The sequence below is a fragment of the Penicillium angulare genome, assembly GCF_028827245.1.
Source record: "Penicillium angulare strain IBT 27051 chromosome Unknown utg000005l_segment0_segment0, whole genome shotgun sequence".
Classification (NCBI taxonomy): Eukaryota; Fungi; Ascomycota; class Eurotiomycetes; order Eurotiales; family Aspergillaceae; genus Penicillium; species Penicillium angulare.
The window spans coordinates 4631433-4658910 of record NW_026623164.1 but is presented as its reverse complement, the minus strand read 5'-3'; the positions used below and the strand labels follow the sequence as shown (position 1 = coordinate 4658910).

Genomic DNA, 27478 nt, shown 5'->3' with positions numbered 1-27478 from the left:
GTTGGCAAGTCTGCAAGGCTGTAATTGATGGATAATTATTCTGTCAATTCCAGTACTGCAGCTCCTGTTTCTATTGATTTAGCATTCGGCTTCAGAATGCAAAGCATTGCATAGCTGTACATTAGGAATAGAAACAATGAACAATATGAAAGAAATATATCCCGTGTATCAAATGAAGAGGCTCTGTAAAGTCCAAGGTCTACTCCATACTAAAAGTTGCCTAAGTGGATATTAATTACTACGATTCCATCCAATCAGAAACACCAAAAACGGGAGCGGATATGGATGACTAAGGCACGGCAGATGTCCATATCAGGACTAGTTAGGGCTCGCTAAGCGAGGCGGTCAGTGGTAAAGCGGGCCACACGAAAATTGGGAACTTCAGAGTTTCTGCCGTTGAAGGGAGATTTGACCAGCAACCCTCCGACGACCACCAACCGGCTCGATCCCCATCCGTCACCATGGTGCGTTCCCCTCGATTATCGTATGCGAATATGCGCTGGAATTGAAAGAATTGTTCAAGAACAATCATATACGGCGTGCTTGTGGTGGAACTTAAGGCTGATGGACATCTCTTCCGGAATATAGGCGATCAAGCACAACAACCAGATCCAGAAGAACCGTGAGTGTCCCCAGAAGGCCTTCAACTCTGCTTCGCAATTCGATACTCGTCGCACGGAAGCAAATGCAGAATCAATCAGGGAATCAAGTCAACTAACAAGTTTTCAATAGACTTCCGCAAGGATTGGCAGAAGCGTGTGCGCGTGCACTTCAACCAGGTACGATTTCGAAAAATCTTTCTCCCCGCCAAGAACATCATCCGCCCGATTCAAACTCGACGACCAGAATCGATTGTGGAAAAAACGATGGAAAATTTTTGATTGGATGGACCTCGCCAAACTAACATGGACTTTTTTTCGATGTCATAGCCCGGCCGCAAGCACCGTCGTCGTGAGAACCGTATCGCCAAGGCTGCTGCCGTTGCTCCCCGTCCGGTCGACAAGCTGCGTCCCGTTGTGCGATGCCCCACCGTCAAGTACAACCGCCGTGTCCGTGCCGGCCGTGGTTTCACTCTGGCTGAGCTCAAGGTAAATTCGACTCTTGTCGATTGATATTTTATTTGATACGAATTGAGAGGGCAGTTTGGCTCACATGTTTTTTTTCCTCTTCTTTTAGGAGGCCAAGATCCCCAAGAAGCTCGCTGCTACCGTCGGTATCTCCGTTGACCACCGCCGTACCAACTACTCCAAGGAGTCCCTGGTCGCCAACGTTGCCCGTCTCCAGGACTACAAGGCCCGCCTGATCCTCTTCCCCCGCAAGAGCGGTCAGTTCAAGAAGCTCGACTCCTCCGCTGAGGACGTCAACGCTGTCAAGGCTGCTCTCTCCGAGGGCAAGCGTGAGGGTTACTCCACTCGCTCCAACGCCACTTTCCCCATCACCAACCCCGCTGAGGAGAACGCCGTCACCGACATCAAGCGTGACTCTCTTCCCAAGGGTGAGGAGGCTGCTTACCGCCGTCTTCGTGACGCTCGCTCCGAGGCCCGCCACAAGGGTATCCGTGAGAAGCGCGCCAAGTCCAAGGCTGATGAGGAGGCTGCCGCCAAGAAATAAATGTGATAATTTACTGCTCGCGTTGATGATGATGATCGGGTCGGTTTTCGGATCGGGGATGAGTGTACTGTGGCATGGCGCGGCGCCTCTTCCATTTCTCTCAAACTGAATCCTTCTTCTTCCCCTCCCCCTCTACCCTTGAAACTACCCCTTTTTGTCTCTTAAAAAAGAAAGAACTCGGAAGATCCTTCGAAATGCAAAACCGCCCAATTTTTCTCAACTATTGTCCAATCTCTTGGTTTTGGTGTATATTTACTGGTGACTGTACAGTTCCCAGCCTGTTTTGTCTCTTGGATGGTATCAATTCTCAAGAAATGAGAATTTGTTTTCATTTCCTCTGGCATTGGTATATTTCAATCGGGTTGGAGGTCGTGAAGCTATAGGCTACGATATATTGAGGGGAATAGTGAGGCTCATGCCATGGTAACTTATCTGTAGTCTTGCAAATAAACAGATTGCATGATTTCAAAATTAGCATCTTTAAACTATCAGAATGCTGTACCTAACGTACTCTTGGGGCATTCTCAGTAGATAAACTAAGTGTTGTATTGCATCCACAGCGTGTACAGACAACTATGCTGCCCTCTTACAATTGGCTGTCTAGGTACGTAGTAGTGTGGAAGGAGCATTGTTACAACTTGAATCTGGTCATAGAGTTCAACTGGTCTATGTCAAACAACAAACAATTCTCATTTCATTACAAGAGCATTCCCATGGTATCTTAAAATCAGCCTACAAATCAACAACTCCCTTGCGCCATCGCTATCACGAACACAGATAAAGAACATCAACCACGATTGAACAAGGCACCTATAGCACCCTCAGTGGCGCGTACAATCGCATCAAACTGAACACCTCCAATAATACTTTGGGCAGACATAGCATTATCCTCACGCAAAAGCGCATGAAACAATTTCTTTGTTTCCTGATCGATTTTCTTGCTCATTCCAGAGCCAGAGCCCGATGTGGAAACACTCAGTTCCGGTCGTAATTGTGGCTCTCCAGTCCAATCGTCAATAGTCAATGCATTGGCCAGAAGGACTCGAGGTGTGCCTCCTGTTGATTTGGACTGGAGGATCATTGTACTGCGTTCCAGGTGGGGAACCAATCCTCGAAGCTCCGAAGGCATGATGACGCCTGGTTGGGATTGGGGTAAGGTGCCTTTTTTCCCGCCACTGCCATGCTTGTGGTCAATATATGCCCATAGCTGGGCGCGAGCAACAGACACTTCCCAGTATCGGTTTATACCCCAGCAAAGTGTGGTTATATCAAGTCTTAGAAGGGGGTTGGCTAGTCGGGCTTCAATCCATCCTCGGAGTACTTCAGGTACTCGGCGTTTTTTACTGTTGCTTCCTGTCGGAACGGAAACAGAGACAACAGTTTGAGTCTCTGGGTTTGTTTCGTAAACAACCGAGACATTGTATAAAGATGATGGAAATGGAGGTGGAGGTGTGAATGTTAGAGTATGCGTTTCGAGGATGACATTAGTATTTGAGACCGTCCTACGGCTCGTGCTTGTCTGAAGAGCCAGCGGGGCGAAGACCTTTAGATATGATGATGCATGCGGTGATTGTTTCAATGCGAATGGGTTTGTTGGTAGAGGTGATGTGTGACGTGCAGGGCGAGGTATATTTTTGGAGAACGGGAGTAAAGAGCATAGAAGAGAGGAAATAGGAGTTGGAGCTTGTCGAGGAATGGGGCGGTTGATATGAGATGATTCATCTGAAAGAAGGGTGCTGTTACGGTTGTTAGAATGAGTGGATATCACATCACGCAAGTTTCAACTTACAGGAAACGGTCAAGTTCTTTCGATTTATTGTCCAAGTTCGCATTGGACTCAATTTTCCCAGTCCATTGTGTCAACTCATCGACATCGTCTTTCAATCTTTGCAATTCCGCTTGAAGGCTCTTGTGCACTTTGCGTCTCTCTAGAGCGGCTGCGGACAGGCCGTCCCCAGTTAGATCTGAGCCCGAGACCGATTCCTCTTCTGGACTTGGATGTCGGAATTTCATTGACTTCAAGGGACTTCCATGTGTTATATCGGCTGCTTTTCGTTTCATTCTTTTCTCATGTCTCGCGCTGGGACTGCTGCTCATCAGCCCTGCTCCATGATCCGGCGCCTTTACCAATCCCAGCTGTGTGGGAGTGGGGGGAAGCTCTGGCTCTGAACGATCATCTTCTGCACCATCCAGACCAAAGTGTATAGGCTCATTCAAATTCGCTTCCTGTGTAGCTGTTCCCAACTCCGAAGCTAATTGGTCCTCTGGAGTGTTGGATTGAGGTTGCGCTATCGGCTGACTTGGTTTCCCAGCAGGTGACCCAAACCAGAAATCCCCCGGCAGGATTTTCTTTGATAATCGGCGAGGTGGCTTTGTAAACGATTGGATGCCACTTGGGCGTTTACTCGGTGATATCATGGGCGCATTGTCACCCATTCGCGGGGCTTTTGTCGGACTGGATGTCGCACTCATAGAGGGACGAAAGGCTTTGCGGCCTCGAAGCCCAAAGCTGGTAGGCCTTTCTGCTTGGTCCTGATTGTCTCGACTTGCCGGTCGCCGACTAGGAGATCTACTTAGGGCACGCTCAAGAACGTCAGGATGTGATTTCGCCAGACTCGACTTAGTTGGTGACTGGAAGGAGGGGGTGCCGGAACGCCGCGTCGCATCGTGAAATGCAGTGGAATGCGACGCGCCAGCGGCGTCGCCTGGAACATTACTGCTCCTGCGTCGTTTTGGAGGCGAATCCATTATTGCAATGTTGATATCTACTCGGATTCGCGCCGCGAGTCCCGCGCATAAACAACGGTGTTTGCATTGTTTGCATCTATGACTTAATCGTCTCCCTCCGCCTCGGAAGTGGGAGAATGCAACATTTGAAGGATTCCTCTTTTCTTCTGCGCCATTTTGCGATGGAGTGTCTCGCAGCGAGCAGGCACTCGCTCAAACGGACGATAGCACGTCATTTCTTTCTTTCTCATACCGTCGTATCTTCTTTTCCTCCGAACCGACACTATGCATTGGCCCCGACATCTCGGCGCATGGCTCATAGCCGAACCGACACCCGTACCCAGAGCAAACAAGAAGAAATGCCCGACCAGTCTCAAGCATACCCTCTATCTGGATATTATGCTTTAATATTGAAATCCGATTCTCCATATTACAACCTTCCAGTGACCGCTCGATCCACTGCTCCTCGGCCCGAAGAGAAGCCAAAAGAGGAACAAACGCCCGAAGATAAAATGTCTATTGTGTTTGGTACTCGTCTTGCTGGTCCAGGTCGTCAGTCTCGTTATAATCCAGGCGAGGCACCACCAGAGTCCGAATGGCAAACTATCAATGGTGTTCCTATCCCACCCCAACCCGAGAAGCCTGAAAATTGCTGTATGAGCGGCTGCGTGCACTGTGTGTGGGATGACTTTCGAGACGAGATGGAAGAATGGGCTGGCCGTGCTGCAATTGCCAAGGCTAAGGGCGGCCTTGAGAAGGGCACTCGGGACATGCGCACTGCGCCTCGATCAGAGGTTGATTCAGCCAGTCTCAGTATGGATGATGACGGCGGTGGAAGCGAAGCCAACTGGCCAGCTCCAAGTCAAGATGATGACTTGTTTGCCAACATCCCAGTTGGAATTCGGGAGTTTATGAAGACTGAGAAGAAATTGCGGGTCAAGCACCAGAACAAAGCGACTATATAAACTTGTCCGCTCTTTCCCTCTCCCTCTCCCTCTCCCTCTCCCTCTTTGTCTGTATTTTGCCTTTTGTGGGCATTGACTTGCGATCTATATTGGAATCGATATCCTGTGTTATAAATTCCGGAAGTAAGGGGTGGTGGATTTGAACGTTCTCAATGTTGAAGAGTCGGGCAAAGTGTTAAAGCATAAATATATAGATTCTCTATTTAGATTAGATTTGTACATAGATTACATCCATGATTTGATGATTTTCGAAAATTACGATTTCAAGATTTATAATCTTCCTTTTATTTCTAAATTTTTTTTTACTTATAAGATGTTTAGTGATTAACACGATATCATAGATAATGATTTGATACTAAGTACTTCAAGTTCAAGTTCCAAGGTTCCCGCCGCTACGAGCTAACACATGCCAAGCCCCCGGGGGCTTCAACGTTCTCCGCAATTTTTATTTCGCTCTTTAATCACATGTCTACCCAACCCCCCACCGCTCCTGAACAGTACCAAGACTGCGTTAGACGCCTTGTTGATCACTCAATTTTTTACAGTTCGATCGCGATTGTCCAATTGCCGCCCGCTCAGGCTGGGCTCGATTGTTATTCCATTCGTCGCGATGCGTGCTCGCGGTTCTCCAGCTTATCCCCAATAACAGCCATTCCAACACCATGATGGCAGGAGTTCACGCATACACCCGCGTGCGGAACTTGGCACAGTCTCTGGCCATTTTACGAGCTGACTCCTTCGGCCATGCAGCTTCCCGGAAAGCTCGACAAGCTAAATCACGTCTATCATTGTATCGACAGGTTCACGCAACCACAACCCGACGATCACATTCCCACCCCAACCGTTCAAAGCACGATAAAGTCTCGGCCACCTTCTTCAATTCGTCGATATCGGTCAATTATGGTTCGACACTGGACCCTGGGGAGAAGACTGAAAGTGCTGCGGACGAGGAGACCTCCAAGATATCTCCGCGGCCTTATAACCCGGAGGAGAAATCTGGGGATGAACCAAAGATATTGAAATCGAAACCGAAGCTTCGATCAAAATGGGAATCGCCTTGGAGGGGACACAGCAATGAGAAGTTTTATGCTCTGGGTAGCTGGGCTAGCTTGAAGCATGACGATGGGTGGCGTTTAGCATGGGCGACTACGCCTTGGGATGAAAATGCCAGGACTGGGACAACGTGGTGTGACATGCATTTAGAGCGCCTCAATACGGAAGAAGATCCTCTTGGGAAAGAACGATGGACGGCCTCAGTCCAGGCTCCGTCACCGGTATGTACGCTTTGATACTTCATGCTACTGATAGGGTTCTAATCTTAATTCACATAGCTCGAAGCGAAAGAGAGAGCTTTAGAGGTCCTCTTCTCGGAGACCACCAAAGATATTGACTGGTACGATATGTCGGGGGAATCAGACGAGATCAAGTTTTTGCAGATGGTGTTGACAAATCGCTTGACACTTGAAACCAAATCGAAGGGATTGCACTGGAGTATCTTTGTTAAAGTACCGGGATCGATCATACCATTCAAGACAACACTGCCAGTACGTTTAGATACAATCACTTCTATGGATACTTCACGATATTCTAATAATTTTCCCCATAGCGAGAAAAAAAATTGAACGCAAAAACCCTTATATCTGCGATCGAGCAATTGATCCCGATGATGCAAGCGGAAGGAGTTTGGTCTCGCCTTCTAGGAAATACACCTGAAGACTCGATATCAGACCCGGTTCAAGTATTGGAATCTGAATCTTCTGAACATAAATCCGCCTTTGAACCTCTAAGTCAATCGACGCCAAGTCCGACCAAGGAGCTGGATCCTGATGCTGTCGAATTGCTATCTCCAGGACGCACAGAACAGGAACCTCCGATGGTGATAGAAAGAGCAGTTCAAACATTACTCGATTCGAATGAGAAATCCCGTAACATGTTTCGCAGACTTATGGCTATAGGTCGATTAGACATGAGTGTAAAAGTCTTATACACAGGGGAAAAGATTTGTCGAGCCTCTTACAATGAACGAGATGCACGAGTGGATGCTATCATCAAGGCCGATCCCTTTGAACCAATTCTAAGGGTTAGTTCTTCCCTATACAGTGCTTTATACAGCACGAACAATTTATGTGTTAACATTGCATTTGCTAGTCTGACTTGGAAAGACGAGCCACCAGAGTTCTTGTCGCCAAATTGTGGGCCTACAAGCTGCTAGGGAACGAGATACAAAGCTCCGCTGTCTGGCCCGATTGCAAGCTTTTTCTGAACGATGAAATTATCTGGGGACTACGCTCAACAAGGGATCAACTGCTTGATGCAGACCGTTCTGTGCTACCAGAACCCCAGGATTCTCTGTCAGAATGGCCCGAATCGCATATGTCAAAAGAGTTGATAACTTATGATACACAGGCGCATTCCAAACGGTTGAGTATGCTCCTGAAGAGACGACGCGAATCAAAATATCCAAAAGTTGTCGCTATCCAATCCGTCAGAGCTAAGTTGCCGGTATTTCAGATCGGAAACCAGATTTTGGAACTCATAAATAAGAACACCTACACTATAATTTCTGCAGAAACGGGGACCGGAAAGTCGACACAGGTCCCTCAGATTATTCTGGACGATGCGATTGACAGAGGAGTCGGAGCAGAATGCAGAATCATTTGCGTTCAACCACGGCGAATCGCCTCACAGCTCCTAGCACAGCGTGTCGCTGAAGAACGCAACCAGCTCATTGGATCAACAGTCGGCAGCGTGGTTCGATTTGACCGTCGAGAACCGGATGCTCGTGGTGGCACTATCACATACTGTACTACCGGTATCATGTTGAACTATCTACAGTACCGTCCCAAAAAATTGGACTCACTCACTCATATTATCCTCGATGAGGTTCATGTTCGAGATCTTGGTATTGATTTTACAATGCTTCTGTTGAAGCGCTATGTTGATCGATGCAGGACCGCTGGTATCCGCGAACCTCGAATTGTCATCATGAGCGCAACTGTGGATATCGATCTTTTTACATCCTATTTCCAAAATATTGGACCTGATGGGGCTCTCATTCCCGCCCCGCATATATGCCTCCCCGGTCGTCATCATCATGTAAAGAAACATTACCTCGCGGAAATCCTAGATACCTTGAGAAAGACAACGGATTTCGAGTTGCTTTCCCTGCTGCTGAGTGACTTGGAGACTAAACAATTCTTGGTAAAACACCATGAACTGTTTGGTGACTCAAAATATACTCCAGTGGCAACCAGCGGAAGTTCGCCTTCCCGCCTAGAATCTCAAAAGCAAATGAAGCTGGAAGACAACCCGGACGAATTTGTTCCATGTGGACTGGTCAGCGCATTGGTGTTTCATATTCTATCTACCACTGAGTCCGGCTCCATATTGGTCTTTCTACCTGGCCTGGCTTGGATTGAGACATTGGCAGAACAGTTGAACCATTTTGCAAGCAGCCCAAATGTTGACCTTGATTTTTCAGATGACAACAAATTCCGAATCTTGCAATTGCATGCCGACCGGCCCGAAGAAATGGAGAAGCTCTCACTCCCTGTCCCGGAGGGTTGCCGAAGAATTCTCCTATCCACTGACATAGCCGAGGCATCTGTTACCCTCCCAGACGTCAAATATGTGATTGACTCTGGAAAGGCAAACCTGATTAAATATAACAGCGAAACGCGCGCTCGTCATCTGGAATGCTCTTGGGTCGGCCGTTCCAATGCAATTCAGCGGCAAGGCCGAGCTGGTAGGGTCCAAGATGGGGAATATTTCTTCCTCGGCATGCAGAAATGCTACGACAATCTTCGACCAACTAGATTCTCCGAAATACAGCGTGAGGATTTAAGAGACGTGTGCATGCGCGCGAAGGATATTGCTCCCGACGTTCCACTCCGCGAGCTTCTCCAGCAAACCATAGAGCCACCCGATCATGAGAGAGTTGATAATGCCATCGAGGCATTGAAGTTGATGAAGGCCATTGACGAAAATGAGAATAAGACCAGCCTTGGTGTTCTTATTTCCAGAACTCGCCTTTCCCCAACGGTTGGCAAGTTGGCCATTCTCGGAGTGATATTTCGATGTTTGGATCCACTTCTTATCATCGCAGCGGTAGAGCGAGGCAAAAGCATATTTCCCACTGGAACGACTACAGAAGAGCGGAAGAATATCCAGAAAATTCGTTCTAGCTTTGCAGGGACGACCTCCAGTGACCACATTGCGGAGTTGAATGCATTTAGAGCTCTTCGGGAGAAATGGGGCCAAGGCAGACAGGAAGCTCAAGCATATGCCACTTCGGAAAATCTGAACCTCCGAGGCTACAATGAGAACTTTGAAACTGTTTGCGCGATTTACGATACGCTAGCAAGGGAACACCTTCTTCCACGCGAACGCGGATTTCCTCAGAACCGTCAATTCGGTCGTCCCTATGTCAACATCAACTCGCACAACATTCCTCTCATCAAGGCCCTGGTCGCTCATACTCTTTCGGCGCAAATATCCGCTCCAAAACCTTTCAATAAGTTTGATTACTATTCAGCTACTGAAAGCGCCCTAGCGATCAGACTAGTCAGCACTGTCAGGGACAAGGAAAACCTCCCACAGCGACAGTTGATCGCGCACTCTTCAAAACATGACAGCACAATGAATTCCGTGACTACTTTGGCAAATGTGTCTTCAATTACTCCATTGACTGCATGTCTTATGGGAGGCAGGTTGGTCTGGAAAGATCAACAGCTGCGAATGAATGACTGGCTGGCAATTCCGACTATAATAGAGAAGGGCGCCTTTTCTCGAGACGAGGCTTTGCGGAGTCTTTTCGAGCTTCGAAAAGCCATTGACCGGGTAAGCTGTCTCAACACTGGAAATACCCAATCCACTAATCTAAAATTAATATATAGTCACTGACGACCGCCTACGAATCACTTATCATCACATCCGTTGATAGCCTGGAGGAAGACCATGATTGCTCGCAATTAATTCAATCTCGAAGGGAATTTCTTAGGACTTTGGGAAAGACCGTTTCAGCCATTTTTGAACAGGATAATAGCTCTCCCGATCGACATGCTCAACCTACCAAGTGGGATACACATCGCCTCGAAAGCTTATCAGAGCTATCTGCCGAGGCAGGAGAACAAGAACAGGAGCAAGAGGCGAAGGAAGTTGCACAATAGGCTTTGTGCTCATTGTTTATTGTTCATTTTCAACACCACTGACCATAACACCATGTAAATAAATACTTACTGTATAAGCCACATACACATATTTTAATTTCTCTATTCAAATAAAGTCTAGAATATACTTAATTTTCCCATGAAGTACTAGCTAGCCACCGCATTTGGTGTCCAGACCGTAGGTTAAGGCACGGCTAGTATAAAGCCGACTGGCTGGTGTATAGATCTCCACCCCTCACCGCCTAAGATAAGCTTATCAAAAAATTACATTATCGCGCATAACTTTTTCCATCTAAACCACGACAGAAACAAATATACCCACACAAAATGTCGCTCTCAAAAGCAGAGTCCGACGTGATATTAAACAGGGCAAATGTCGCTCTATCCCGCAGCCAACGTCTCGTCTCATCATGGCTCCCCACCCAAACAGAAGACGAGCTATCAAATCTCAAATCCGAAGAAGAGCTACAACGTGAAGAAGACGAGATCTTCACCGCAGTACCAGAGACGTAAGTGACGTTCACATTTTTCTTCTTTTTATTTATTATACATATGGCTAAAATAAAATATAATATAATCACAGACTCGGAATCGGCGCCCCACTCCCCGAAAAAGCAGCGGATGGAAGTTGGAACCGCACAGAGTTAAGCTCGAATGATAAATTACGGAAACAATTACTTGGGAAGAACTATGATCGGTTTATGAAGATTCAGGCGGAAAATAAGGCGCAGGCTAAGGTGAACATTTCGGCGCCTCAGGGGGCTAAACCGGTTGTTGTGGAGGAGAGTAGTGATGATGAAGAGGAGGGGAGGACTACTTCTGTTGGGATGAGGAGGAAAAATGGACAGTCTAAGATGAAGACAAAGACAAAGATGACGACACAGGCGGAGGCGGAGACAGAGGCTGTCGAGAAGGAGGGAGGTCAGGATCAGGATCAGGATACAGATATGCAGGTGCAGGGTGATGGACAGGATGAAGTGCCTGTTGCTACGAAGAAGGTACCTGTGCGACAGGCGCCGTCGAAGAATAAGAAGAAGGCTACGAGCTATTTGGATGAGATTTTGGCTCAAAGGGCGAACAAGAGGAAGAAGAGGTGAGGATGAGTTTTGGATATGGGGTTGTGCTTCTACTTGTTGTGATGATATACAAGGCTTAAGGCCATGTTCAATCTATCGCTATTGTAGGATAGCAAGCTTCGAGTCTACTCTTCACTTCATCACCGAAAATGTTACGCTTTGTATAGCCCGAATCCCGGTGCAGGATCACCGGATCAGTTCAGTTGCTGATAAATATTATAATGTCATATCAATGAGGCTATAACAGCTTATTTTCCAAGGCTAGTAGTATGGCAAGAGAGAATATCTCCGTTGATTAGATTAAGGGCGCAGGCTTAGAGTACAAAACTTATTTCAATCTCTAGATGTCGCCATGATTTTTGGTTGCTCCGCCCGACCCAAGGGTATAAGATATGCGGTGGGAATGAAGTATAAACCCCCGAGGCTATGATCACTCGGCACCGACAGCACACAACTCCGCCTGAAATATCCAATAAATGAAACAAAAAGAAACAAAAAGAAAAGAAAAAGATATAAGGAGGGATAAACAAATCGAGACATCTACAGACAGAAGAGGAAAAGATGGAAAACATAGAAAGAAAATCCTGGGATGCTGTCGATATTCTCCAGATATGAGGAGGGGGGATATAAGAGAGGTAAGGAGGAAAGTAACCTGGGTAGGATTTTAAGTGTACAAATGTTGCCAAATTTGGAACTGTTGCTCACCAATTGTCAAATAGATGGTGGTTTTTTAGATGTATCAAATAGATGTGATTTCAGTCAATTGTGATCACTAGATTTGATGAAAGTCCTGATTGTGTAATTCGGAGGGGCAGAATTTACTCCAGCCGCTTGCGTTTGCGATCATCGCCAATTTGATCCTCGTCAGGTCTTTCAGCTGTATCTGCAGGGTTCAAAAGTGAATGGACATTGCTTGCCATGCTAGAACGACGGGTTGCAGGTAGTGAAGATTCCTGGCGAGGGAATCTGGAGCCACCAATGTTCCAACCGTTGTCAACACTAAGCAGGGAAGGGGAGGGCTCCGCAGGACCAGGTGGTGTGGCATGGCGAGAGTGGTCCTGAAGGCGTCGAGGTGCGCCCATATCGTATTGTGCAAGAACATCGCGGACCTGTTGGTCACTAGAGGCTGGTGTGCGATGTGGAGACGAGGGCCAAGGCCCACTAGCGGGGCCACTCGGCGGGAATGGTGAAGAGCTCCCTGGTTGCCAATCTGTCTGACGAATGTCCGCGAATGTGTGGCGGCGACCTAAACTAGGACCGGGAGGAGTTGATATGGATAAAGGAGATGGCCCAGGTTGATGTGGTGGTGGAACCGGGGGAGGCTGTGGTCGATTGAAATTAGGTGGAACATTCGCACCTCCGATTGAACCATATCGGCGCGGTGAGCCTGTCATGTGTGGTGGGACAGGTGGCCGAATCATGGATGGGCGCCGGCTGTCGTCCTGTGGTAGTTGACGGGGAGATAAGGGCGGTCCAGATTCCATAGGCATGTTTCCAAAGTATGGCTGGCGCGGTGGCATGAGGGTGTCGTGGGATGCTTCCATGGCACGCATCGTTTCAAGCTGCTTCTCGACTTCTCTTTGGATGTTTGAAACTGCAAATGTTAGCTAATAATTAGGCCTATGAGATAGGCGTGGTCTTACTGTCATGATAAAGAGGATTCTCTCTGTCAGGTACAACGGCCTGAAGGAATCGAGAGATAGAGTGAGTCCACTAAGGAAACAATTAATTTAGCAACGAGTATCTTCTCACAAAAAAAAAAAACTGAAGCCCATTTGACTTACATGGTAGCATTTAGACAGACCCTCGGCCATACTCTGACATTTCGAGTGAAGTGCCATATTTCCTTCTTCAGCGCGAGAGAGGCGGCTGTGCATGTCGAAGAGAGTGTGTTCCAGGTTCATCAACCTAGCTTCAGTCGCATCGGGAACAGGCTCTGCGGGTGTACCCGGTTGTGATACAGCAGCTTTGTGGCTAGGGAACGAGTCGCGGTGAATTAAAGCATGTCGGGATGCACGTCGTTTGATTTCTCGAAGGCCGACCAAGTCGCCTCGTTTGAAGTTTCCATTCCCGTGTTTGAATTCCCACAACGCAGAGTCCGGAGAGCCTGTATGAAACACATCGCTCACTACAAGATTCTGATGTTAGCAATGTAATCGACGCCTTGCGATCAGAGAAATATACCTTTATGAAATCCGTACATGTTCAGTTGACGGACAAAGGACGAGATGTTGGTATGCTTGAAATATTGGCTTCGAGGGTGTCAGCAACCGAAGCGATCGAGTGTTTATAAGGGGGTTCTTTTTGGAACTGACGCTAAGACTTTGGAAAATTCCGAGGTCGGGGACATCACAAAGCTATCATTAGTACCCGACCAAGAGATGAGATGCTGGATGGTATTATCTTCGAGCATACTAGTGGGACGTGCGTTAGTAACCGAGAGGCCAGACAAGCTTTGACATGGAAGAGCAGCTTACTTGTAAAGCTTGTGGATGAACGCAGTTTGTACCACTTTGGGTTGCTGGGCTGCGGCTGCAGCTCCAACAGCAGGGTTAGATGGGTTGCTCGTGCTCCCAATCTCAGAGCCATTGGTAGTAATTGCGACACGGTCGCCATCAGGGCTGCTGTGAACTGTCATAGCTGGCGCAGCTGATGAAGGGGGAGTAATCTCCATTGCTGCGGGGGAGTGGCGAGCAGACGATGAAAGAACCGGGATGTTTCGAGTTCTGCTAGACGCATCTGGAGGCCCGGCAAAAGTGTTCCTGGAGGGGGGTTCGGCGAGCCCACTCATGTCGCGCGAGTGTAATAAGGGGGCGATTTAAGTGGTGGTGAATAGAATTGCAAGTTTCGAGGTCAAGCGAATTCTGTATGTGTATATATATAAGCTATGTAAGCTGGGAAAGGTTGGGGGGGGGGGGGCCGAGTCGGGATTGAGGATCAAGAGGGTAACGCGATGAACCGTTAAAGCGGGCAGCTCGTGGCGCGGCAGAACGTGGGAGAGCAGAGAAGTAATCGCGTAGGGCTAGAGACAAGGTGTAGATCAACACCGAAGCATTGATACCTGGTCTGTCATTGCGCCCATAGAATTGAGGGTCCAGGGAAGGATTTAAGATTGAAGGTTGGAGAATAAGTTTCAGTTGCAGGCTGCGGGGAAGGGGGAAGAGGGAAGAGGGGAAAAAAGGGCGGGAAAGCGAAAGATCTCGGGATCTGCGATAGAAGCTTCCAAGGATGTTTCGGGAAGATTGGTAGAAGGTTGGGAAACCAAAAAAAAGAAGAGTCCAAGTTTGAATAGTATCCCAAAGCTAACGATAAGATGGAGGGGGAGAAAGTTGAAGAGAAGGGGAAAATCCGGTGGAGAAGAAAAAGAAAAGGGGGAGGAATCAGAGGAATGAGTGAGAGAGACTGACTTTGCTCCTGCTCCACCGTCTTTCCATACTTTGTATACTACGAGTACTACTAGTATGGTTAACGTAGTTAGAAATAGATATATGCCATTGTATAGAGAGTGAACGTTTTCATCTATTCTCAACTACTTCAATTTACTCTCTTCAAATTCCAAGGTTATACGTCTTCCTATAAGTTCTCGTACACAATGGTCTATATATAATCCTCTGCTATCTCCAAGGTCTTCGTAATAATATCCTACCAAGTGGGCCCATTTATATTATTAGACTAATATAGACCTCAGAATATAACTATCTAATAACCTTAATAATATAAGCATCGATATTAGACAAAACATATACAAATAAATGTAAATCAGAATATAAAATTGACCGCCTTGAGTAAGTGGACTTCCAGCTCCGTAGCAGATCATAGTATGTTTCGCCAACCTCCTAAATCCTGACATGGACCAGCAAATATTGTCCCACTTCAGTGCCTTACCGCCGCAGAATCGGCATGCCGTGTAAGTTATCCATGAAAATCAAGCTCCCCTGCAGCCCCCAACGGAGATGCAGAGTCAATATACAGTGACTGATCAACATTGCAGATACCATGGCATCCTGGACCAGTTGCGTCGGGCGGAGTGGCGCGAAGTGAAACACCGCGCAGATCGTATCACATTTGAATGCGATATACTAGGAAACGAAAATCTCCCTCTAGAGATTGTCGCTCTAATAGCTGAGCATCTCCACCTATCCGATCTGATTCGCTTGCAGCGAGTGTCTCGGAAATGGCACCAAGTTCTTTCATCCTCTATGGTGCAGAATGCGGCCATCCGAGCCACACTGGCTAGCGGTATCTATGAATCAGATACAAAATCTGTGATTCGAAAACGGTTACGGGCTGAACGGGGTCAACCTGCGGCGACGATGAAGTTGTCTTCTCCATTGTCGTCGGTGCATAATTATCCAAATCGCCCCCTTAACACCAATCGCGCTTTAAACGTCAATAATGCTCGCAATATCGGAGCGATGGGCTATTCAAACGGAATCTATGCGTATATAGACGCGCTTGATGATCGAACCTCTATCTCCTTGACAAATTTAAGGACAGGAAAGATGGATCGATTGACTACAGGAAATCGTGAGCCTCTGATTGAACACTCAATATCCACGCTTTTGATCGCGGCAGTATCATCACGCGGTTATTGTCATGTCTGGGATCTTCGCACGCAAGAACAAAAATCCTTTCGAATATCCTCATTAAATTATACCCATATCTTAATTAACGGTCTCAACTTGGTTGTCAGCTACCGTTCCACCATCATCCACTGGGGCTGGGAATCGGGCATTGCTCGAACTATCCAATGCCCGACTTGCGTGTTTCTGCTAGTTCCTCACCCGACAGAAGACTCGATTACGATGGTTCGTGTCGGCGAAGAGGTGTACTATGGTAAATCGATGGTAATAGCAGACCAGGAGTGCCAGATGCATGTTGAGCAATACGCTGTCGATAGCGACTCTAATGACTTCTACTGTGCACACTCGCAAGAACAGCAGTTTCCGATGATCGAGTCCGGAGAATTATATGATTTATTCGATCCACAGGAACTCTTTAAAGGTCAAAGTAGTACCATTTTGGTACGGAAAAGTCCTTCCGGGGATGATAGCGTGAAGATGTGTTTCTCGCTACAGGGCAATCAGATCATTTGTCACAGTTTCCCGGCTGCGCCTCAAGCAATGTGGATGGCTTGCGTGGGCCCTGATCTGATCTATATCCCTACCAGTGAGCACGGCATAGTGATTTTGGACTCGACGTATAAGAAGTCTCGTGCAGTGTTGTCAACCCAGGACGTGGGCGAGTGTCAACATTCGATTCAACGGGGAATCTCGCTCCAGCGGGCAATTGACGTTGGACCTTGGTATTGGGTGTCTGGTGATAGCGACTTTTTGGTTCTGGTGGATTACGGAGTCATGGAAGTTTGGGGCTTTGATGATACATGGGAGCCCTTCAGTGATCAGCACCCGGATAGACAGGCTGGTGTTATTTGAATCTTGATGTATTTTACAATCACAGATTACAAGGAAACATCGTTTGATACGATTGAAATCTCAGATCCCCTTCCGATTAGGAAATGTTAATAAAGTAAAGGGACATAGAAACACTCAAGAATACAGTGACAAAAGAAAAAGTAAATGACACACGAACGGGCAGTGCAGCAACCACATGGGGTTCTCTAATGCGTCGCTACGACCCGCGGGCTCCCAAATGCATGCCCTCATCTATATGAGTTCGACTTTCAGAAACTCTTTAGATACCCAGGGTGAACTCAACACCGACATCGATCTCACGGGCCATCTTGACGACCTTGGAGAACTGGACTGACTTCTCAGCGGCGTTCTGGAGGTCCTCAATGGAGAAGATCTTAAGACCAGACTCGTTGATCTAGAGAAGGAAATTGTAAGTATATTTGTATCAAAGAATGGTAGCACGTATTTGAAAAGGGCGAAAAGATTGAAACATACCAGCTTGTGAGCCTGCTCCATGTTGGTACCCTGCAGACGGGCGATGATGGGGGTGCGCAGACCCATGTCGTTGACAACGTTGATCAGACCCTGGGCGATAGCGTCACAGCGGACAATACCACCGAAGATGTTGACGAAGACAGCAGAGACCTTAGGGTCGCTGGTGATGAGCTCGAAAGCGCTCTTGATAGCAGCGGGGGTAGCACCACCACCAACGTCAAGGAAGTTAGCGGGGCTACCGCCGTTCAGCTTGATGATATCCATGGTGGCCATGGCAAGACCGGCACCGTTGACCAAGCAGCCAATGTCACCGTCCAGCTTGATGAAGTTCAGGCCGTGCTCAGCAGCCTTGACCTCATCGGCATCCTCCTGGGTCTCGTCGCGCCACTCGAAGACCTCCTTCTGACGGAACTCGGCGTTGTCGTCGAATCCGAGCTTGGCGTCCATAGCCAGAACCTGGTGGTCAGAGGTCTCGGACAGAGGGTTGATCTCAAGCTGGGTAGCATCCTTCTCCATGAAGACCCTGTAGAGGTTCTGGATGGTGGTCTTGGCCTCCTCGATGCATTGCTCAGAGAAACCGAGGTCGGTGGCGATGGTGCGGGCAATTTCGTCAGTGACACCGGTGTGGATGTCGATGCTTGTGGTGAGGATGGCCTCGGGGTTCTCCTTGGCGACAGTCTCGATATCCATACCACCCTGGGAAGAGGCGACGATGACGGGACCCTGGGTAGCACGGTCCATGAGGACAGCAAGGTAGAACTCACGGCGAGCGAACTTGCGCTCACAGATGTAGACAGAGTTACAGGCGCGACCGGCGGCACCAGTCTGCTTGGTGATGAGCTTCTGGCCGATCATCTGGTCGGCGAACATCTTAGCCTCGGTAGGACTAAAAAAATGAGACGTGTGAGATCACTGATCGTTATTTCGCGTTGGACGTTTGAAAATCGAATTCTACTTACGAGTAGATAACTCGGACACCACCCTTGAGGCCATTGGTGAAGTGACCCTTACCACGACCACCAGCAAGAACCTGGGCCTTGATAACCATGTCATCGTTACCTGGAAAATGAATGGTTAGCAGGGCGCAATGAAGGGGGTGGCCTATATGTATTGCGGGAGATGTGGAAAATATCAAAATTGAACAAGAATGAAAAGGATAGATATACCGATAGACCTGGCGACAGCCTCAGCCTCCTCAGGAGTGTGAGCGACTTCACCCTTGGGCACACCAACACCGTACTATCTCTTGTTATCAGCAAGCCGATCGGGGTCCAAAACAGATATTCCTCTCTGAAACCGAAGGAATCGGGGCGACGCGGGTTGACATACCTGCTTCAGGAGGCGCGCGGACAGGTACTCGTGGATGGAAAGGTTTCGCTTCTGCTGCATACCCAGGTTGGACTGGACGGAGGGCTTCTAGAAATGGATGAACACGTTAATATTCATCTTCCGGAACATCTTGACAAAGAAACCGAGCCACGGGCCGATAGCACGGCATTCACGAAGAACTTACCGTCGCAGCCCGAAGGGCGGCAGCGAAGGGGCGACCGCGGGCGAGCTTGAACATGATGAATGTGAAGAGAGGAGAGAGGAAAGAGAGGGAAATGGGTGTGATGGGCCCTGAAGGAGTTTAGGAGGGATAGTTAGATATCGAAAACTCGGGGGAGAAAGCTGTTTCTTTCTTTTTCTCGGAATGACATTGCAGTCGCGGTAAAACCGGGTGCTGCAGCCAACCAGCACCCGTCCCTGACTGACTAAGCTCCAGCCTCGGGCAGACGCGAATATCACGGAACGAACTTGCGTTGAACACATTCATTGTTGCTATTGGAATTTGGCTGGCTAGCTGGCTAAATGATACATCAAATCTATTTGGAAAGACATCACAATCATTTCGCCTTGACTTTCTGTTGTCTTGGCTTGATCCTTCCTAGTTGGAACATATGGCTGAGAACCATTCCAAAGATCCCAATCCATATCCACCCTCCCGCAGCTAACCAGATCACCCAACTGAGGCGACCTTCCCAAATATAAAGCTTTCGTCCTTGAGCCCATGGGTTAATCCAACGCCATGGTGCAGATCCATACAGAATCTGAATGACGACGCTCTGCGCATACTCATCGTGCGACATCGCGTTGTGTTGACTATGTACGACGCGTTGGAGATACTTGTCCTCGATGTCGCGGTATAAGGAATCTGGTTTTAGTTGGCGCTCAGTACGCGCGATTCGAGATGATACACCTCCAGTTACAATGGTCGTAACGTGGACCCTATCCGACAATCAACACCAAAGAAATAGAAATGCAGGATGGGATAAGGGCAGACACATACCCTAATGGGGCTACTTCGAGTCGGAGAGTGTCACTGAAAGACTGCAAAGCAGCCTTAGAAGCGTTGTAGACCGATCCAAAGACATAAGGAACAACCTAAGAGCCGGTCAATCGTGTTGAACTTCTGTCTGTGATCAATGACTGGGAACTACGTACTGCGGTGACCGATCCGACCTGCACAATGGTTCCCTTGGCGTTGATTAGAAGTGGCATAAATGTTTGACACATGTTAATAACAGAGAAGAGGTTAACCTCGAAAGTGAGGCGTGCTTCTTCTAGCTCAACCTCCATAGCAGGGACGGTATAGTCTATAAATCATTAGTGTTTGAAGCATAGGTTCGTAGCGCCCAATAAAAGCTTTTAAAAGATCATACTTCGACCTCTATAACATAAAATCAGTACGTGATAAAGCTTCAGCAAAGCAGATATAGACTCACGCATTGTTCACCAAATAATCTAGGCCTTTCTCACCAAGCCGTGTCTCCACTTCAGCATAGCAGGCTTTGACACTCTCTAGATTATCGACCTCCAAGTTCAGAGTCTCAATACCTAGATCAGACAAATCGGAGATGGTCTCTGTTTTACGAGCAGTAGCCAAGACTCGCAGACCCTGACGTTGAAATTCACGGGCCAAAGAATTCCCAATGCCACCTGGAGAGCATCTTGAATGACGTAGTTAGCGTATGTTATTTCTCCTGGTCGCTTTTGTGTATGGTACCTACCCTGTGATGAGAATGGATTTGCGAACGTCCGTAACTCCTGACATGGTTGCTTCTGAATGAAGGGTTATGCTAAGAGAAATTAGGATTGAATGAGAAAAGAACTTGAACCAAGAGCCTAGGTCGTACATAAGGTATATCTCTGCCCCCACTAAGCTCCCTCAGGTTTAGCCCCATTATTCACGCCCGGCCATTGGGGGCCCTTTGCCTCGGTTCTTCACAAGTTCAAGTTCTTCACAGGCATCATGGACCCTAAACCCTATGTCTTAGGATATCGAGGCATTTTTCTTTACTATACATTTTCGTACATTTCAAGTTTCGAATGATATATACCCCTTGCATGACTTTACAAAATCAAGCTGTGAAATGTTACATTCAATACCCGTATTTATTCCCGTTCACTGCTTTAAAGCCTAACAGGCGGGTCGAACTGTAACCGTAATACCCGACCCACATCCTGTTTCAGATTTGTTGCTCTATAAGATCGCGTTATTGATATGCAAAATGTGATGTTACTATCTAGACATCTTTATCGAAACCATTGAGGCTAATGAGCAGATAAAAATGGATGCATATTGCCTACTGGTTTTCCACAATGAAGGAAAAAGCGTATGACCGAGTTGAATGGGATACCTGACAGCATCGGAGCAACTAGTGTGGACTGTTCAGGACTGCCAACAGCAGTCCCTTTGTGAGCTTTGCCATTGACCGGATCCCAATCGACGCCAAAATCCCCAAGACTCGATCCAGACGTGCTCAGTGGCTAGATTAGATTAGGTAGCAGACGATGTACATAAGAGAGAGATAGTATAAGAGAGATTGGGGACTCGAACTGCTGATTACTTACAAAGTAGAATCAGAAGTAAGACCTTGAAATTAACGAGGGTAAGCATCTGAAGCATCCATGTCAAGTTCCAGATTTCTATGCCCTACACAAGCCCAGTCTTTATGAACCCCGTAGCCATGATTGTATAGGATCTCGGAATAATTCGATACAATACAATGATCTACATATTGGTCTTTTTTGGCTGTATAGAATAGGACGACCCGAAGCTGATTCTACTATGTACTAATATTTATAAATTATATTACGGTTATAAAATGGATTAAAGTGTTATACTCTAATTGAATTAAAATTGAGACTCCGCAATGGGACTAAGCGTTCACCCGGCTAACTCGGACCAATAGCGGGGGCAATCACTGCCCAAGTGATGTTAGCCCAGACACTGTTGCGTGGACCTCGAAACTTGGAACTTGAAACTTTGACTTTCTGAATAAATTTGCCTTCGAAATCTATTACTCTCCCTCATGTTAATGTATCGACGATACTCGTGAGGATCCTAAATACGCCAATGTACGGAATCGAAATACATTATTCTTCTAGACAGACATGGTATCTGAATTTCCGGTTCCCCGACACATGAGAATACCGGGCGAAGACGGGTACCGAACCCCGACTATAGAAGATGCCGAACAAATGAGCTCTATACTTGGGAGTATAGAAATTCAAAGAAGCCAAAGCACTGCTCGTGATGCACATGCTAGTGCACTGGAAGCAACGGTGGCAAAGACCTCATCGCGCACTACGGGGAATTCGTTTAAGCAGGAGGTTGCCCACTGTGCAGAGCCCGATAGTGAACATGCGCGCTTTGATCGAGTCCGCGATGAATATTCTGCACCGAAACTCCTCTGGAAGGAACGTATTCGGCATGTAACTTGGGCTTATTTTACGCTGACTATGGCTACGGGTGGCTTGGCAAATGTTCTTTACGAAGGTGAAATATTCATAGTTCAATACTTCATCGCGGGAAACTTGAACTAAGTTATACTAACAATTCGCAGTTCCGTACCGTTTTCACGGCATAGACACGATTGGGACTGTCGTCTTTCTGATAAATATTGTCCTTTATCTTTTTGTCTGGGGCCTTTTACTCGCACGATTTTTTTATTACCCTTACACTTTCAAAGCGTCTTTTCTCCATCCTACAGAATCCCTATTTGTTCCCGCCTCAGTGGTGTCTTTTGGTACAATCTTGATCAACATCTCTCAGTATGGCCCAGAGAAAGCAGGCCCATGGCTACTGGAAGCCGTTGGTATTTTGTTCTGGATCGACTGCATCCTCGCTGTAGTATTTTCAGCAGGTATCTATCTGACCATGTATGAAATCATCGGATATATCATCCAAATGAAAAGTAAAACTAATTCAATTCATAGCTGGTCGACACAAACATTTACAATCGCCCAAATGACGCCTATCTGGATTTTCCCTGCTTATCCCATGCTCATCATCGGTCCTCATGCGGGAATTCTATGCCAAAAGCTAGAACAGGGTCGCTCATTACGTATCATTGTGGGCGGCGTTACTATCCAGGGAGTTGGATTCCTAGTGTCCTTGATGGTATATTCAGCCTTTATCTACCGACTCATGACTCAAAAGTTACCGAAAGAAAACATGCGACCTGGTATGTTTGTTTCCGTCGGACCGAGTGGATTCACAGTCGCCGGTCTTGTGAATATGGCAGCAGGAGCAAAGCGCTCGTTCCCATCTGATTTTATGGGAAATGGGGCATTAGCTGCGGATATAGTGAGAGTAACGACTGATTTTGCATGTTTATGGCTGTGGGGGTAATTATCTCTACCAACCTTGCTTATGATTCTTCATGGACTAATTTTGAATAGATTGGCGATTTTCTTCTTCATCATTGCGAGTGCAGCTCACTGGTCTGCTATTGGACCGGGGAAGATGGTATTCTCGATGACATGGTATTCCTTTGTCTTTCCGAATACTGCATTGGTCACTGCGACTTTCGCGATTGGCAAAGCATTCTCTTGCGATGCGATTAATATCATTGGCTGTGTTGCGATCTTACCGCTGCTTCTGATGTACTTCTTTGTCTTTTACATGATGGTGAGGGCTGTCCTTCTCCATCAGATCTTGTGGCCGCAGAAGGGTGAGGATCGAGACGAGGGTGGCTTTGAGATTATACGGATCAATCCTGCTGTGTAGGCACATATCCTGCTGATTTGGCGCGAATAGTCTGGCTTAAAATTGTTGTCTGTCGTCTTGATACCCCTGTTTTCTTTTCAAGAAACGACTGAAAAGTGTTGCATTTACATTACTTGCATATTTAAAATTTGGTGCAATATCTTCATCGAAATTCCTTTATTCATCAGTTTAAGATTGGACATTCCGATTATATACAAATTTATTTACTAGCCAAATGTCTCGAGTGCTCGTTGGCTAGATCCTCAATTGTACCGCGGTATCCATCTGGGAGTGTTCCGGACTGCCAACTGATTAGTATACGGAAGTATTAGGGATTATTTTATGGTGCGGTACCTCGTTCTTCAAAAGCTCTTGGACAAGCACGAATGCATTATCTCGGTCCTTGTTGACCTGGTTCTCATCGGGCTTCTCGGTTGTATCGTCATTGGAAGCTTCCGTGCTGAGAGTATGCTTGAGTAGCTCCAATACATCCTCGTTCTGCAGACAGTCTGCAACTGCCACGCAACCGGATTTGGTGTTAGCCATAAGAGCTAACGCAAACCATCCTTCACTTCGGACAACGGGCCATTGGGTTTGTGTGATCATTGCGCCGATTGGGCGAGCAACACCCTCATGCAAATCGTAAAGTGTGTTCAATAGGGAGATTGCTTGCGCATCTTCGGTAGCAATCTTGGGGGTCACAGTTCGACATATAGAAGCGATGGTGCGGCCAATTTCGGTCTTGATTGGAGCGGAGTCTGTCTTCTCGAAAAGCAAGAGAAGAAGAGATAGGTATGTCCGTCGATGGGCGGGTGAGTCAAGATCATCAGATAGTGGCGATAGCAGTTTGGAGATATTGTCCATTGACGAGATAATGACTTGGCGTGCAATCGTGGCGGCAGAAAATTGTACCTGGGGAACTGACTCAAATGCCCATAATCGTGAGACGGCAGGAATAATTCCTGCCTCAGCTAGGGTGATGCGATTGTCACCTGCGATTGCCAGATTCTTCAAAAATCCTAGAGCAGCATGTAAGACGGAGCCTCGGGCCTCGCTCTGAAGAACTGATATCAATTCTTCGTGAATCTTTAGTTCTTTGACCATCGCCTGGCAGACCTCATCTGATCGAGCTAGGTTACCCAGCATCACACAAGCACAGATCTGAAGCTGATCCTCCTCGGCGACGATCCACGATTTGAGCTTTTGGGATAATGGAGAAGAAAGAGGGTAATGTTCTGAGAAGAGTGGTGATGCAGATACTTCGCCCAGCGCCTGGTTAACCTTCAGACGTGATTGTGCCATACTCTGAACATCTTCTTGGGAGGATTGATCAACTTCAATAGAGAAAGATCGATATAAGACAGAGAGTAACGTCTCCACTAGGTTGTGCGCAACGCATGTGTTTTGGAATCGTTCTTTTTCCAGGTACGCGAAGAGACTGTTGATCAAGGTTGAGTAACGTTCCAACTCTATTTCTTTGTTCAATGCAAGTTCCATGAGAAGCAGAATAATCCCGTCCGGAGCGTTCTCGACCCCTTGTGCTGTTCTTTGTTAGTTTTTCATCAATCAATGGATGCGTGTAAAGTATGTTCTACCTTGTTCGGAGGCTAATTCAACCAAATCATATGAGAAACTGAGCAAAGCCTCATTATCCCCAACGGAATTGTCCTTCAGCATGCGCAATACAATATATGCCACTTGGTTTTCAGCTATTTGCGCATGCGCCGGCTCTATAGATGTATCAGCAAATGCAATGTATAAATCAAAATGAAGGTCCTCTCACCGTAATCCATGCAGATGTTATAGATCACCGGGATCGCCACCTGAATTAACTTAGGATTGAGAAAATGCCTAACAATGACACGAGTGTAGTTGCTATCCACAACAATCTTCCTGTTCTCATCAGTATCGGCACAAGAGTTGCCGACTAAACGCAAGGAGTGAAGCAGTATATCCGAATCAATTTCTTGCTTAGACGAAATTAAATCTAAGAAGAATTTGAGAATACCAGACTGGCCAATAGGGCCCCTCCATGATTCTAATAATCATTAGTTTAACAGTGGACGGTAACAATCATAAAGAGAACTTACCTTCTCGGCTTCCGTTGGCAAGGACTTCAGCTGCTTGTGCCATAAACTGAGAGTTGCATGACCATAATTGAATCAGGGTATCATGCACACTTTCTAAAATCTTGGCATCCCGCGATCCGAGACGTGCCTCTCCCTCTGCTTGTCCCAAAGAAGCATGCAGTTCTTTCAGATCGAAGGTGTTGCTCGCCTCCGTCGTTTCGGCGGTGCGTTCAATTACATTTTTCAAAGCACGAAACATTTCTTCTTGCTTTTCAGTCTCAAGTTCTGTAGTGTCCCTCTCTTCAAGTGAGCTCAGTGTATCAGGTAGACCTGATAGAACTTTATCCACAGATGGCAAGTCGAGCGTTGACACTGAGCCTGAGAGTTGGCTCGTTTCGTCGGGGGCTCCATGGCCGGTAAATATAGGTCCTAGGGAGGCCATATTTTTTGTATTCTCAGTTCTAGGCTGGTGAGAGCCTCAATCGTTGCCTTGAATAGTTGATTCTGGAAAACCGAGAAAACAGGCACCACATGGGTGGTGGAGAGTGCTGCCTGAGGTGGATTCAGGCATCAACTAGATTAGTTAGTGATCTGCGCCTAAACAGTTATCACTTTCGAAGGGAACTTGGGAAAACCTGGGTGTGCTTGGCGCCTAAAAGAGTCACTCAGCCATGAAGAGCTGCCCCTCGTACATTCCTATGTATATAAGGTATCAAACTTGGAACTGGGTTCACTGCATGTGTGTACTGTCGTATACACTAGCAGTTGACACCGCCCGTGCGAAGAGTCTCGAGGTCACGTTACTGCAATTCAGCAGGACCAACAGTTCTAATGTTCAAATTAGGCTTCGTGCCGCCTACATTCCTTTTATCTATTTGATATCTGTCATTAGAGAGACAAATAGTTATTAGTTTATCTCAGGCTATTCGCTTGGTGAATATCTATTTAAGAATTTGATGAACAAGGCTTCAATTTGTGTTATGATCCGTACTGTAGAGTGTAGTTCCCCCTTCCGCTAAGCTGAGAGAGTTCGAGTTCCGCCTTCGGGCCAGAAACCGTCAAATCCCCAAGCTGGCCTTAGCCTCTCCCCTTGTACAAATCCAATACACTCCTTTATACTCAATCAATTGAACCGGTGCAAATCGGCTCTGTCATCTCTCCTTTGTCGACCTTTTTAATTAATCACTTTAACGCTTCACCACTCCATCATGACGCGCGCGCAGCAGACCCTCTCTGTCCTTCTCCTCGTCTCCTCCGTACGTTCACTACTAACTACTCGCGCGCCCTCTATTTTCATCTCCACGAGAGCATTCCCATAATACAAAACTAACTCTACTTCTTTCCTTAGCTTTACCTCAGTCTCTACCTTGGCCTTGTTCCCCTGAACGAAACTGTCCAGAACGAAATCATCCCCGTGGTATGTCCATTCAAGCTTCCGCAGCTCATCCAGACCAGACCCGACTAGACCGATCTCAATACTAATCAAACTTTGGTGCACTAGCTTCCCTTCTGGGCGATTATTTGTTTCGGAGCCTACCTACTCGGCCGCCTGGGTCTTGCGATCTTCACCTTCAACGACGTCCCCGAGGCACACGCAGAGCTGCAGAAGGAGATCGAACTGGCTAAAGTTGAGCTGCGCCAGGGCAAGGTGGACATCGACTAAACCTGTTCACAAAATATACGCGTTGCAGTACATCGTTATGCGGGAGTCATTCTACAATCTTCCGGACTTTTGGGATGCGGAAGCGTGACTTTCCCCATTGAGAGTTGAAGCGGGGCATTCTAGGCCATGGTGCCTTTTTCAATTGCTATTTCTGTCGCATTCAATAAATATACGTCTGATACCCTTCATTATACAATATTCTGTCAAGCAGGAGCCCTCGCAATGCCCAAAGGGTAGAGTTACATGGGCTCAGGGA

General features: G+C 47.1%; 12 protein-coding genes across 12 annotated transcripts; 7 read left to right on the top strand and 5 right to left on the bottom strand.

Moving 5' to 3' along the window:
- Positions 1-461: 461 nt before the first annotated feature.
- Positions 462-1611, top strand: N7478_009114 (60S ribosomal protein eL13; the record flags this gene model as incomplete). The annotated part of the gene is made up of 5 exons (XM_056925328.1): positions 462-464; positions 589-622; positions 733-779; positions 930-1088; positions 1177-1611. 5 exons carry the CDS (start codon positions 462-464, stop codon positions 1609-1611), a joined length of 678 nt encoding a protein of 225 aa, XP_056778054.1.
- A 787-nt stretch (positions 1612-2398) lies between these two features.
- N7478_009113 (uncharacterized protein) lies at positions 2399-4359 on the bottom strand (the record flags this gene model as incomplete). Its single annotated transcript, XM_056925327.1, has 2 exons — positions 2399-3347; positions 3401-4359. 2 exons carry the CDS (start codon positions 4357-4359, stop codon positions 2399-2401), a joined length of 1908 nt encoding a protein of 635 aa, XP_056778053.1.
- Positions 4360-4649: 290 nt separating this feature from the next.
- N7478_009112 (oxidoreductase-like domain-containing protein) lies at positions 4650-5303 on the top strand (the record flags this gene model as incomplete). The annotated part of the gene is made up of 1 exon (XM_056925326.1): positions 4650-5303. The coding sequence occupies one exon, from the start codon at positions 4650-4652 to the stop codon at positions 5301-5303; it is 654 nt and encodes a 217-aa protein (XP_056778052.1).
- Positions 5304-5965: 662 nt separating this feature from the next.
- N7478_009111 (uncharacterized protein) lies at positions 5966-10471 on the top strand (the record flags this gene model as incomplete). Its single annotated transcript, XM_056925325.1, has 5 exons — positions 5966-6577; positions 6635-6847; positions 6955-7383; positions 7452-10142; positions 10199-10471. The coding sequence occupies 5 exons, from the start codon at positions 5966-5968 to the stop codon at positions 10469-10471; spliced, it is 4218 nt and encodes a 1405-aa protein (XP_056778051.1).
- A 327-nt stretch (positions 10472-10798) lies between these two features.
- On the top strand, positions 10799-11568 carry N7478_009110 (DUF3245 domain-containing protein; the record flags this gene model as incomplete). Its single annotated transcript, XM_056925324.1, has 2 exons — positions 10799-10980; positions 11055-11568. 2 exons carry the CDS (start codon positions 10799-10801, stop codon positions 11566-11568), a joined length of 696 nt encoding a protein of 231 aa, XP_056778050.1.
- Positions 11569-12365: 797 nt separating this feature from the next.
- N7478_009109 (heat shock factor family protein) lies at positions 12366-14338 on the bottom strand (the record flags this gene model as incomplete). The annotated part of the gene is made up of 6 exons (XM_056925323.1): positions 12366-13141; positions 13191-13260; positions 13332-13675; positions 13732-13799; positions 13863-13961; positions 14025-14338. The coding sequence occupies 6 exons, from the start codon at positions 14336-14338 to the stop codon at positions 12366-12368; spliced, it is 1671 nt and encodes a 556-aa protein (XP_056778049.1).
- Positions 14339-15395: 1057 nt separating this feature from the next.
- Positions 15396-16982, top strand: N7478_009108 (F-box domain protein; the record flags this gene model as incomplete). The annotated part of the gene is made up of 2 exons (XM_056925322.1): positions 15396-15454; positions 15539-16982. 2 exons carry the CDS (start codon positions 15396-15398, stop codon positions 16980-16982), a joined length of 1503 nt encoding a protein of 500 aa, XP_056778048.1.
- Positions 16983-17241: 259 nt separating this feature from the next.
- On the bottom strand, positions 17242-19023 carry N7478_009107 (succinate--CoA ligase (GDP-forming) subunit beta; the record flags this gene model as incomplete). Its single annotated transcript, XM_056925321.1, has 6 exons — positions 17242-17376; positions 17457-18342; positions 18416-18515; positions 18623-18695; positions 18786-18872; positions 18970-19023. The coding sequence occupies 6 exons, from the start codon at positions 19021-19023 to the stop codon at positions 17242-17244; spliced, it is 1335 nt and encodes a 444-aa protein (XP_056778047.1).
- A 319-nt stretch (positions 19024-19342) lies between these two features.
- Positions 19343-20550, bottom strand: N7478_009106 (uncharacterized protein; the record flags this gene model as incomplete). The annotated part of the gene is made up of 5 exons (XM_056925320.1): positions 19343-19724; positions 19786-19880; positions 19941-20092; positions 20256-20446; positions 20507-20550. The coding sequence occupies 5 exons, from the start codon at positions 20548-20550 to the stop codon at positions 19343-19345; spliced, it is 864 nt and encodes a 287-aa protein (XP_056778046.1).
- A 1373-nt stretch (positions 20551-21923) lies between these two features.
- N7478_009105 (tellurite-resistance/dicarboxylate transporter family protein) lies at positions 21924-23511 on the top strand (the record flags this gene model as incomplete). The annotated part of the gene is made up of 4 exons (XM_056925319.1): positions 21924-22278; positions 22346-22661; positions 22719-23129; positions 23184-23511. 4 exons carry the CDS (start codon positions 21924-21926, stop codon positions 23509-23511), a joined length of 1410 nt encoding a protein of 469 aa, XP_056778045.1.
- A 199-nt stretch (positions 23512-23710) lies between these two features.
- N7478_009104 (uncharacterized protein) lies at positions 23711-26001 on the bottom strand (the record flags this gene model as incomplete). Its single annotated transcript, XM_056925318.1, has 5 exons — positions 23711-23791; positions 23845-25031; positions 25086-25220; positions 25274-25528; positions 25581-26001. 5 exons carry the CDS (start codon positions 25999-26001, stop codon positions 23711-23713), a joined length of 2079 nt encoding a protein of 692 aa, XP_056778044.1.
- Positions 26002-26767: 766 nt separating this feature from the next.
- Positions 26768-27222, top strand: N7478_009103 (dolichol-phosphate mannosyltransferase subunit 3; the record flags this gene model as incomplete). The annotated part of the gene is made up of 3 exons (XM_056925317.1): positions 26768-26815; positions 26908-26976; positions 27061-27222. The coding sequence occupies 3 exons, from the start codon at positions 26768-26770 to the stop codon at positions 27220-27222; spliced, it is 279 nt and encodes a 92-aa protein (XP_056778043.1).
- Between the last annotated feature and the right edge of the window lie 256 nt (positions 27223-27478).